Below are 12,567 nucleotides of genomic sequence, written 5' to 3' on the forward strand. Positions count from 1 at the left end.
ACCCTCCCAAGACTCAATTTTAGTGGATGTCCCCTGGTTCTGGTGTTACGTGAGAGTGTAAAGAGCATCTCTCTATCCACTTTATCCTTCCCATGCATAATTTTGTATGTCTCAATCATGTCACCCCTCAGGCTTCTCTTTTCTAGGCTGAAGAGACCCAAACGCTGTAGCCTTTCCTCATAAGGAAGGTGCCCCAGCCCAGTAATCATGTTAGTCGCTCTCTTTTGCACCTTTTCCATTTCCACTATGTCCTTTTTGAGATGTGGCGACCAGAACTGGACACAATACACAATGTAATGTGATACTTCTGATTCTTGCCAAACATTGGTTAAAATTTCACACTGAATTTAAAAAAAGCACCTTTCTTGCTCCTCTTTTGGGATAAAACACACTGTTCTTGGTTTTTCATGGATTTCAGTGGTGTTTACAACCTTTTGTTTCTGGAAAGGAATATATCGTATCATTGAATGGATGGCAATGACTTCTAGCTGCAGACAAATGGAAGCAAGAAAGTTTTCTTTAATGAAGACAAGTTGTTGGGAATATAAATACATTTCAGTGAGCTCAATTTGTTTTGTTTTCATACAATACTTGAGGATTGATATTAGCATTTATATAGAGCTTTCAAGTCTGGTGCATTTCATGTGTATTATTGTGTTGTAATCATCGTAATTGTAAAAAGTAACTGAGTATTGTTGTTAGCATTATTCATTAAATAATTGTTATAGGCACACTGACCTTTGGCCACTGTCTTTAGAAGTTCTGTCACACTATAAACAATTAAGAAATTGACTGTGGCATTTCAGTTTGGGCATATCTGCACTGTAAGCTTATGTCGGTTTTTTCTTATAGCGGTCTAACCTGTCATGGTTTCCTCCAAAGAATCATGAGAGTTGTGGTTTGGTGAGATGTTTGAGGGCCATAGTAATTGTCCTTCCCTGCTGGGTCTTTAGGCTGCCAGGGTACCAGCATGCATGTATGCATGTATGAACAGTTGGACTGACTGATTTGTAGGCTTCATTTGATTGACCACAATAGAACCAACTATTTGTTCCTTTTTTAGTTCTTCCATAATTTTCTCTGGCCTTTTCCCTAATGGAAATGCAAAATCAGAGTACTGTGGGTCTTATACTTCAAAATAAGACTGATTCCAGATATTCCTTACTCTGTATTTGTGTATCTGTATAGTGTCATTTATATGGCATACATTTCCTTACACTAAGGGAGCAGATAGGAAGGATTACAGTACGTGAAAGTTGTTTCTATAAACTGCTACACTTTGCTTTCGCGGAAAAGAACTTTAGTAGCCATTTTTTCTGTTCTGATGTACTTTACGTGACTAAGGACACAATCCTAACCCCTTCTGTCAGTGTTTTCTAGCACTGGCATAGCGGTGCCAATGGGACATGTGCTGCATCCTTCAGTTGGGTGTTACTCATAGAGGCCTCCTCAAAGTAAGGAAATGTTTGTTCCCTTACCTCAGAGCTGCATTGCCCTTATGTCAGTGCTGGAAAGCACTGACATAAGGGGCTAGGATTGTGCCCTAATTCATGGAAAATCTGATTTATTTTACAATAACTGTACACAGATTTTTTTTTTGTATTCACATCTAACACTCTTTTTGGATTTTAAACAGGCAGAAATACTCAGTGTGCTCAGTCACAGAAACATCATTCAGTTTTATGGAGCTGTTCTTGAACCTCCCAACTATGGCATAGTAACAGGTGAGTAACAAGCCTTCCTTTTGGGGTTTGTTGGTGTTTTGATGTTCAAGGAAATTTGATGTTTCTGAAGTACTGGGTGCCTATTGTAGTAATCAGCCTGCTGTTGCCTTATGCAACTTCAGTAGTCAGAAGGTTTTGGCTGCGTCACATTTAGCTCAATGTTACCAAGAAATAAATTTCTACCTGTTCTGTTGTTTAATATTGCTTGACAGAATCAGTAAGAACCTGTTTTAATAAAGGCATTTCGCGTCAACAATTGGGACAGTTACAGCCCAATCCTCCCACTGGTACAGCCGTGCAAAAAATGAGTGCACTGTATGTAGTAGGAAGAGGGGGCAGATCAAGAAATTTTGGAAGGAAAGAGGATTTGAAAAGGAAAGGAATCCCCTTATCCCTCTGTAATCTTCCCACTCTGCAATGAGTCTCCTTGAGCCTGCACCACCTCTTTAGCTGGCGCTAGTCTAAGAAGAGAAAGAGGGCATAGAATCCCAAAACAGGTGAGATAGGATCTGGTGTGCTATTGCCGACAGCCTCATTCCTCCCCCTCCTTACCCAGGTTTGTTCTTTCTGCACCGCTGCTGCCTTACCTGCTCTGACAGGTCTAGGGCGGTCCGGGGATGAACAGGGAATGCTGCTGCCTCTTGTAACAGTGCTTCCAAAATAGCCACTGACAGAATGCTGGGTGCTCCTTTGGCACCCATTTTACAACTATCATAAATGGCTGTGCACAACAGCCCAATCTCGGATACAAATTAAGGGCCCAGTCCAATTCAGCCCTATTGCTGGGTTTCATAAATGTACCATAAAGCACGTTTATGGCACCCTGTGAGAAGGGGGCATCAGCACTGGGCCCAGTGTCAGATGGATACCACCCTGAGCAAGGTAAGAGCTCCAGGTGGTCGTAAGGGCTTTTGGGGCAGGAGGAGGCGTTCTGGCGTGGGAGGAGGGTAGGGAGAGTGAGGAATCGGCCCAAGAGAGGGTTGGGATTGGCGGAGTCCTGCTCCGCCAGCTCCTATCCTCCATGTTGGGTTGAAAAGCTTGACACAGAGGTTGTCTCATCTGTGCTGGCAAAATAGTTGACTGAGACTTGAGAAGCCCCATTGCGAGGCCTGGGGCTTTCCTCAAGGGAAGGCAACAAAAGTCCCTTCCCCCAAGGAGATCTCTGGTGGCACCGGTGGGGTGGCTGGATACGGTGGTCACCATTTTGGCACTGTTGCACTCAGAACAGTGCAACTTAGAATTGCACTTAGTTGCAATTAGAACTTAGAATTGGGCCATAAGCACTTAAATCTAGTGCTGGCCTAACCTGCCCTTGAGTAGCTGTGAATATGCTTTATTCACATAAATAAAGCATGTGAATAAGAGTGCTTGGGAGCAGGTGCAAAGGACTTGCGTCAGCTCAGGAGAGGGTTTGGATTGCTCTATTATGCAGGTTGCAAGTTGTATATTGTATATGCCCGTGTGGCATAAACAAATCCAAGTTCTTGGTGGAACTGCATTTGATTGAAGCATATGCTGTGTACAGAACAAGACAAATTGGTGAGTTTGAAAAAGAAAAGCAGTGGAAAAATAAAACTGCAAAAACAGGATGGGTAACTTGTACAATAACAAGAGCTAAGTGGAGGAGGATTATGAGTAAGGAAACCCTTGCAGATTTTTATACAGTATCTTAACAGAATATGAACTTTAGGCAACAATCATATAGATTCATTTCATTTATTATACCATGTGCAAGGTTTTCTGTGAAACCAGAATAGAGATGTTTCAGAGATGGTGGCATTTTAGTTGACATTTTAATTGACCTGTAGAAAGATACTAGTGAAAGCACAGTCTTAAACAGACGATTCCAGGATGCAGCTTGTGACATGCTAGTGTTGCTTTCAGGAATTTAAAGTAATACATGATAGAATCCAGACATCACCTACTGTGAACAGCTTCCATTATTGCTACACACTTTGACCTAGTAATGCCCTCTGTCACTATGGCAGTCATAGGTGCCTTTTTTAGTAACAAATTAAAGCTGGCATTGACAGATTTTACCCTCAGTTCCCTGGAATGTCTCCATCTGTACCCGTTGAGGAGGAGGAGGATGGCTGCATTCAAAATGTTTCCTAGAGGAATTACTTTCAGAAGGCACTATCTTGGGAATAGAGACACAGCCAATATATTGTCATGTTGTGATGAGTTATCTGATGGTTCAGGGCAGTGTTTCTAATTGTTTGTCCTCTGCCATACCACTTCACATAGTCCAGTTATTTGAAGTGCCACCAAATGTAACTGGTGATGACATCACTGTCAGTTACTTCTTGGTTGGGAGGCCAGATAAAACAGAACAAACACCAGTAAGAGGCTTAGGGTGGCCTAGAGAGCATCATCACGTACATGCACATGTACACGTGTGTGCATTTCTCTGCCGCCCAGTCCCATTAGGACTGGACCATAATTTTCTGGAAGTAGTACATTATGAAATGTAAGTCCTACCCATTTGAAGGTTATTACCACTCATTTAGGGACCATGATCCAGATTTTTAGATACAGCATTTTTATTTCTTAACAGAATATGCTTCTGCTGGATCGCTGTATGACTACATTAATAGCAACAGAAGTGAAGAGATGGATATGGATCATATAATGACATGGGCAACTGATATAGCTAAAGGTAAGTGAGGTTCATAGTGAGTGAGATATGACACTAAGGGCGCAATCCTAACAACGCCCACGCCGGCGCAAGTCCTGTAAAGCACGTTTGCAACTCCTTGGGAGCTGGCTGGGATAGCACAAGGATGCGTGCCAGCTCACGGAGGCTGTATCCAGCCTCTACGCTGACTTAGGGAGGGAGGGTTGCATCGGCCGAGCTCAGCTGACACAGGGGTGTGAGGAGGCGGGAGGGATGCATTCTACGGCGGGGGGGGAGGGCGAGCACAGCATGGTCCCGGGGCAGGCAGGTAGGAAGTAGGAGGCAGGGCTGGAATCTGGCTGTTATGCAGGATCCCAACTCCGCTCCCTGAGCAATGCATAGTGACTTGAAGCCGCTCCATTCTCCTTGGATTTGTGCCACCTTGCCTCTGGCTGAGCCAGTTCTGGCCCCAATCTTGCACTGGATACAGCACAGACCTTCTGGCTTGCCTGTTCCAGCACAAGATAGGATTGTGCTGCACGACACCAATCCTAACCAACTTTCCTGCATGGACACAGCTGTCCCAATGGGACTTGTGCTGCATCCTGCAGTTGGGTGTCAGTCACGGAAGCCTCCTTAAGGCGAGGGAATGTTCGTTCCCTTACCTTGGAGCTGCATTCCCCTTACCTTAGTGCTGGAAAGTTGGTTAAGATTGTGGTCTAATTCACAAAATTGTTTATCAAGGAGTAAATCATTCACCATCAGAATCTTACATTTGTTCTACAATCATCTCAACCCAGAACACTTCTGCCACACTTCCAGTCTGAATTGCCCACATTCTCCACTTCTGGAAACTTGATTACTCTCCTTGAATGAGAGTTCTGATTCACCTACTGAGACTGTTAGCTTTAGTTCTTGAAGATATGTTCAGCTGGTGTATCAGAATACACACACACAGGTATTTATATAGTGCCTTTCTTTGATTTTGCTGCCTGTAAAATACACACATTGTTAACAGTTGATGCTCAGAACAACCAATTTTCCTGTTTTTCTTAATGGCTATTGTCTTTTGTTGATTTAGTTTAGCAGAATGTTCCATAACAGTGCCTTATGTGTGGGTATGGATATGGGGAGTCCCATTGTCTCAATTATAGACAAATCAGAAAAATATTATTGATTGATCTGACCATCATAATATACTTGTATACAAATAATGCTATTTCCTGTGGGTGCCTTTTTACAGATGGAAAATAGGTAGCACCTACGTAGATTTTCTATGGGGAGAAAGGATATGATTGTCCTATGTATAGCCAGAGGGTATCCAGAGCTTTCTAAGCACACACATAAGCTTCTGAGAACCAAACTACAGTATTTGTTACTATGGATGGAAAGAATAAAACTCTGTTTTCTGCCATGCCTCTGCTCCATTCAAAATTGAAGCGTCCCTTCAATTGCTTTTAAGTAAAATTTATAATGTGGTCTGAACACAGAAGTTCCTGTCAGATGTGCCAGTGTTAAATTCTAGGAACTCCTCCCAGGTTCAAGAGCTCCAGTGCACACATTGAACTGTGTTCTCCATTTATGGGGCAAAGAAGTCCATTCTGTAGCAGTTCCATACATACACTGAAGCACATTGTGGACCTGGAGGTTGAAGTGGAAGCAATTGGAACTGATGTGGAATTCATTGGTGTGTGTCCAAATATGAGATCCTAAAGACTTAAACTGGTTTCATTCCATTTAAGTCAATGGAGTTGAAGATGTGATGCAGTCACCCACCTCTGTGTTACCCCACTGCATCTTGTTCCCCAACCAGCAACAGGGAAAACTCTCCATATTGAGATGCCAACGTTGATTTTCAAGTACATGCAGTATATTTCAGCTCAACAGTGAGGCTCTGATTGTGTACATGGCTCTGATTCATAAAGGTGGCAACATTCATTAATTTTGATTGTGTGCATGGACCACAACGTGAAAGGGGTCCACATTGCCTATAGGCAGACAATTGATTTAGGCAGTGGAAAATACCCATGTGCAATTTCCACTTGAAAGTTTCCTTTTTACCTAGGTGCTGGATTGGAGCCATAGGACACAATGCAGCATGGCTCAGTCACATTAATATCACTTAATTGCTACCAAAGTTTATGTAGAGCCATTTTACTTGCATTCATTTTCTGAACAAGGTACTAACAATACTGAGGAGCTGTGACCTTGTTACAATAAAAAAATAAAACACTTTTTCTCATTGTCTTTAGGAATGCACTACCTGCATATGGAGGCTCCAGTCAAAGTAATCCACAGAGATCTGAAGTCTCGAAATGGTAATACAGTCATGAACTTGCATGTTGTTTTGCAAATTTAATACTGATATCTGGAAACGGAACAATCTGTAGCTAAGCCTTGTTTCTAAGGTTGCAATCCTATACTCGCTTACCTGTTCAGTAAGCTCTGTTGAACTCTGTGGAACTTACTTCTGAGTAGACATACATAGGATTGCACTGTCTGCGTCTTTGCTAAGTAACTCTGAGTGTTCAAAACATGTTTCTGTTTGCCTCTAATTCTGTTTGTCCTCAAGAAAAATTTACTTGCATGTGTGTTTAAATTGTATTGATATTCACCCTTCTGTAAAATTATTCTAAAAAAAATTTAAGTGTATTCCTGACCTGGATCATGGCCAAAATCAACATACTTCATGGAATTTGCATCACTGAATATTGTTTCTGGTACCTTCTGAGTACAACAAGGAATGGTCCATTTTCACATAAATCAATACCTTTTATCTGTTAATTTTTTTCTACTAAAACTGAATAGGCTAATTCAAAACTAGGATCTAAAATAATCTAGGTCTAGCTCCTACACAAGAAGTATTTAGTATCTGTGTTCACTGACAGAGTGGTTTGCTCTCAGCAATTGTATACCTTATAATCTGAGTTAAAAAGATGGATCAATGAAATGTACAGAAGAAAAATCCTTCTTGATTCCAAAGCTGTTGATTTTGAACTGGCAAGTGTGATCCTTGTGCAGAAGCAGGCTTCTAAGCTCAGCTCACTTTGCTAGCAGCAATATGCAATACAAAAAGGTGCTGAATAGGATTTTGAAAAGCTGCATCTGGTTCCCAGGACTGTGTGTCAGAGCACTTTCACATGTTTACATCGGTGGTGGTGGTGGGGTATATGGGGTGGAGGGATGCAAAACAGTTCTTCCCTTTTTCCACCACCAGAAGTGATGGGGACTGTGAAAGCTGCTGCCATCCTGCTACCACATGGCTACACACAGTCCCTTTGTGAATTAAGACCATAGAGTCTCTCTGTGCGTTGTTAACCTATTGTTCAATATTACATGCCAATGCCACATTTGCTTTTCATATACAAGCCATGTGTTTTTCCTGCTAACACATGGCTACACACAGTCCCTTTGTGGATTAAGACCATAGAGTCTCTCTGTGCGTTATTAACCTGTTGTTCAATATTACATGTCAATGCCACATTTGCTTTTCATATACAAGGGCAGTGATCCAAACAGTGCTTTCTTGTACATTAATGTCCTTTGAAGCTAAAGTTTCTTCTCTTTTTAATTGTCAGACATCTTTAGTCATTCTGTCTGCAAACCTTTTCCTGCAGAAATAGTCTTGGCAATTTCCTCCATTAATTTTAATGTGTGCTGCTAATGATATACGGTAAAGAACAGATTATATAATCTGGTGGCACCCTCTGTATGTTACTGCTGCTCTCACTTATACAACTATAAGCAACAAAGAATTAGCAGAACAATAACTGTGCAGGCTGCAGTGCTTCTTCCTTGGCATTTTTCTCCCCTTGAATGATCAGTTAAAATATGTTATGACAAAAGTAACCCAGCTGTGAAAACCGTGCTAGAATGCAGCTACCTTTGCAAACTAGACATGACCTTCTTAAGAACAGGACCTTGGTTATTGTTAACGCTCCGTATGAGAAGCCACTCATACCAAGGCATGATACCAAAACTTTGTAATTTCCTATCTCTGTTTGGCTGATGGAATTCTCTTATGCCGAGTGGGATTGGCACAATATGTATATGTCCATAGATGACATGTGACGGAAAAATGCAAGATGTACTTTCTTTCATTGAGGCTGCAATCCTAACCACACTTTCTTGAGAATAAGCCCCATTGAACAAAATAGCACTTACTTCTGAGTAGACCTGGTTAGGATTGTGCCCTGAGTTGTTGTTGCTTGTATTATTTATTAAGACTGGAAGGGTTTCTCTTAAAACTCTGTGCTGTATTTTCTTCTGGTGACTTTTAACTACAGGAACCAATATCAGATTGTTTCACCAAATAGAATTTGTATCTTAAAATAGCTTAGATCAGTGGTTCCCAAACTTTTTAGCATCAAGACCCACTTTTTAAAACAACACTCTCTCTGGACCTACCTAGCTTTACAAGACTTTACAAAAAAAAGTTTCACTTTACCAGCTACCCAAGCCTCTGTTTATTATCCTTTATACCTATGATGGGGGGTGGCCACCCTCTGGTTGTTTGTCGAGCTCCACATTCATCGGGACCATTCTGGTGGCCTTGTGTTCCCCTTTGCCTATACTTTGATAAGAGCAAGGCACTGTGACCTACTTTTGAGTAAATGCAATCACGCAGTTCATGATTTCGATAGGGATTTCACTTTCCATAGGGTTCAATACATTTTCCTTTTCAGCTGTCAGCTTGTTAATTTCTTGACTCACTCACTGGTGGGTCCTGACCATAGTTTGACAACTTCTGGCTTACGTAATTAAAAGAAAACATTGACAAGTATGTTTAGAATGTATTTGGCAAATATATATTGCTTAGAACAATTTTTTGGATTTAGTCCAGTGGTAGTAGTCCAGTCCAGTAGTCCTCAACATTTTTCGTTCTCACTAGTTGCTGCGACCCCACAATTGAGACTTTGCAGCCCCATTGGGATCCTGACCCCCAGGGTGAAGAACACTGCTCTAGGAAGCTTTCAGAAATTTTCTTTTTCTTATTTTTGGAATAATTTTTAAAAATTTGTTTCAAAAACTTATCTGACATTATAAATATGAACATTAGCTTAGCAATGAACAATGAAAATGGTAATATTCATGGCTTTAAAACTAAAACAATGGACATGAATTCAATACAAATAGAGCATCGGTGTCAGAACTATGTATTACAGTCATGCGTCGCTTAGTGACAGGATGCAGACTGGTACCTCCGTTGCCAAATGAGGCTTGATGTTATGCAAAACCTCTGGAGGCGAGGCTTTTCTGAGCCTTGGAGAGGCAGCAAGCATATGCGTGCTGCCTCTACGAGGGTCAGAATGCCCATTTCGGGCAAAAACATGTGACTTCCGGTTTCCCAGGAACCGGAAGTCATATGTTTTTGCCTGAAACAGCCAGTCTGAACCTTGTAGAGGCAGCATGAGGATGCATGCTGCCTCTGCGAGGCTCAGGAAAGCCTCCAGAGGTGATGGGAGCCATGCTTCCCTCACCTTCAGAGGCTGGGGAGGGTGAACAGGGATTGGTGGCGGTCGTCGCACGTACGTCTGTCACTGGTCGAAACGTGGCTAAGCGACGCTCACCTGTACAAACAAAAAATTGTTACAGCACTGCAAGGACCCTATCAGGGTGAAATTACAGTATGAAGGCACCAACCTTTTTGTTGTTTATCCCCAGCACCTACTCTTCAATGGTATAGTTCAGGGGTGTCAAAAGTTTTTGGCAGGAGGGCCACATCATCTCTCTGACACTGTGTCGGGGGCCGGGGGAAAAAGAATTAATTTACATTTAAGATTGGAATAAATTTACATATTTTTACATAAATGAATATATTAAAGATGAACTTATATGAACGAAGGAAGGTCTTGCAATAGCTCAAGGTCTATAAAAGGCCTTGCACAAAGTAAGGCTGGCCTTTCCTTTGCCGCCACTACTGCATCACAGACGTGAAACAGCAAGCAGTGGGGGGAGACTTCATCCCACAGCTCATGTGAGAGGTCAAACAATCGCCCTCATGCTGAGAACAGTTGTGTTGGGCCAGTGCGGGCTCCAGCAAGTCTCCAGAGGGCGAGAGGCTGCATTGGGTGTCCCTGAGGGCTGCATTGGGTGTCCCTGAGGGCTGCATTGGGTGGCCTCAAGGGCCACAAGTGGCCCCAGGGCCAGGGTTTGGGCACCCCTGTATTGTTGCTCAATAAGCAGATTTTTTTTGGCTGTTGGCACCAGTGACAACTTCCCTCTTGGACCAAATAGCAGTTGGGAGGAGGGCATATTTTCTTGTGGCCGTATCTCAGGGTGAAAGGGTTAAACCAGTGATTCTCAAACTGTGAGCCATGGCTCCCTGGGTAGCCATGGAAACCGACCAGGGGAGCTGCGGAATCCTCTCGAAAAACCTGTCGCCCTAGACAATGTATAGGATTGTAGCCCTATGGGGAGCCACGGCAAACGGCTCAGTAGATCAGGGAGCTGCCAGTCAAAAAAGTTTGGGAGCCACTGGGTTTGGGAGCCACCCTTCCCCCAGTGCTGTAATCCAGATCACCCTCTCCCCACGACTGCTATATTTTTCTTTGGAAAAAAGAAATATGGAAGCTCTGTTATCCTTTTTGTATCAGGTGTCTTTTATCCCTATGCTAATGGCTGCCACCACATCCTGTGGGTGTTAAGCTCTGGGTACATACTATTGTTTCAGATTCTGAACCTATCATCAATCTGTTATTGGGTGTCCCCAGGTTTTAATATGAGTGAGTGAGAAAACATTAATCCAGTCTCTCAACATTGGTGATTTTATGAACTGGTATCATTCTCCATCTTGCCTTTGGCTGCAATTGGCACAATAGGACTTACATTTAAGGTTGCATAGGGTTGCCAGTTGTCTTTTTTCTGAACTAGAGCCTTTCCTTTTAGGGTAGATTCTCCAACTTCCTGATAATTTGGTTGTTGATTGCCCTTCTCTGTAGCTTTTCCAGCTCTGTGATATCCTCTGTAAGAATTCCAAATGTGACTATATAATGGCATTATAATACTCCACCTGATAGTTTTATTTTCATTTCCTTTCATAATAATTCCCAGCATTGATTTTTCTTTCCAATTGCCCAACTGATATTTTCTTTCTAACTGATATTTTCAGTGATCTACCCACCATGACCCCAGGATCTCTTTCCTGGGTAGTCACAGCCAGTTCAGTCAGAGGCAGTTCAGCATCAGTTCAATTTCATGTCAGTCATTTCAGCCAGAGAAAGAATTCGAACTGTTCTTACCTGTATATACATGTCCATCAACATGATGGGATGATTTCTTTAGGGAATATAAATGTTTTGTTCATAGCTGTAATGTCATTTTCTCTTAATACTTGTTTCTTTATTTGCAGTGGTTATAGCTGGTGATGGAGTATTAAAGGTAGGAACATTTCAATCATACATAAAGGGTTCTTGCTTTAGCCCTGTATTTGGTGTATTGTGAGCAGTCATTTTATTTTCTATTTATTGCTTTTTCTAGATCTGTGATTTTGGTGCTTCAAGGTTCCATTCCCATACAACGCACATGTCTTTAGTTGGTACCTTTCCTTGGATGGCTCCAGAGGTTATCCAGAGTCTTCCAGTATCAGAAACATGTGACACATATTCATATGGTGTGGTGAGTATCCTAGTGTTTTATTTTTATTTTTTGTGTGCGCCTTGAGGTTCAAAACATTTGACAAATCCATTGAAGCACAGCTTAGGGTCAGTTAAACTTTACTACGTAGGTAGTGTTCTGGGTAAAATGATGCATGTGCTGTGTCCTAAATACTACACAGAAAGTACATTTTCTCTGTCTTACGTGGGTACACACACTCTTCTTCAGAGCTCTCTTCTGTGTGTCAGTGTAAGTGAATTCCATCATTTTTTGTTTTCTTTCACAAGGTCCACGTGATGCAAGTTTTCCTTTTGTCTACCTGCCTGCCTCTCTCATGCAGCCTGTTTGGACATTAAGTGGCATTCTGTTTAGGCCTTCTGCTGTCAGGAGCTCCTTTTGCAAACAGAAGCTTCTTCTGTGAACATGAACTTCTTCCATGAGTGGAATGCTCCTTCTGTTAACAGAAGAAGCTTCCATTCGCAGAGGAAGCTCCTGACAGCAGAAGCGCTAATTGGGATGTCATCCATCTTTTCCCATCTCTTTACTTCTGTATGAATGGATTCAGTGTCTGAGGTTAAGGAGTTTCTGTTTTAAAATAAATAGGAATCTCCTTTTTGTAACATTACTTCT

The 12,567-nt window shown here is 42.0% G+C and overlaps 1 protein-coding gene across 1 annotated transcript in view; it reads left to right on the forward strand.

Annotated features, from left to right (window-relative positions):
- Positions 1-12,567, forward strand: part of MAP3K20 (mitogen-activated protein kinase kinase kinase 20) — a 129,109-nt gene that overhangs the window by 36,146 nt on the left and 80,396 nt on the right. Inside the window, exons 3-7 of the mRNA XM_066612242.1 lie at positions 1,637-1,724; positions 4,282-4,383; positions 6,594-6,659; positions 11,693-11,721; positions 11,821-11,958. Coding sequence (XP_066468339.1) covers positions 1,637-1,724; positions 4,282-4,383; positions 6,594-6,659; positions 11,693-11,721; positions 11,821-11,958 — 423 coding nt within the window. The remainder of the gene's footprint in view (positions 1-1,636; positions 1,725-4,281; positions 4,384-6,593; positions 6,660-11,692; positions 11,722-11,820; positions 11,959-12,567) is intronic.

Source organism: Tiliqua scincoides, chromosome 1, assembly GCF_035046505.1.
Source record: "Tiliqua scincoides isolate rTilSci1 chromosome 1, rTilSci1.hap2, whole genome shotgun sequence".
In the NCBI taxonomy this organism is placed as follows: Eukaryota; Metazoa; Chordata; class Lepidosauria; order Squamata; family Scincidae; genus Tiliqua; species Tiliqua scincoides.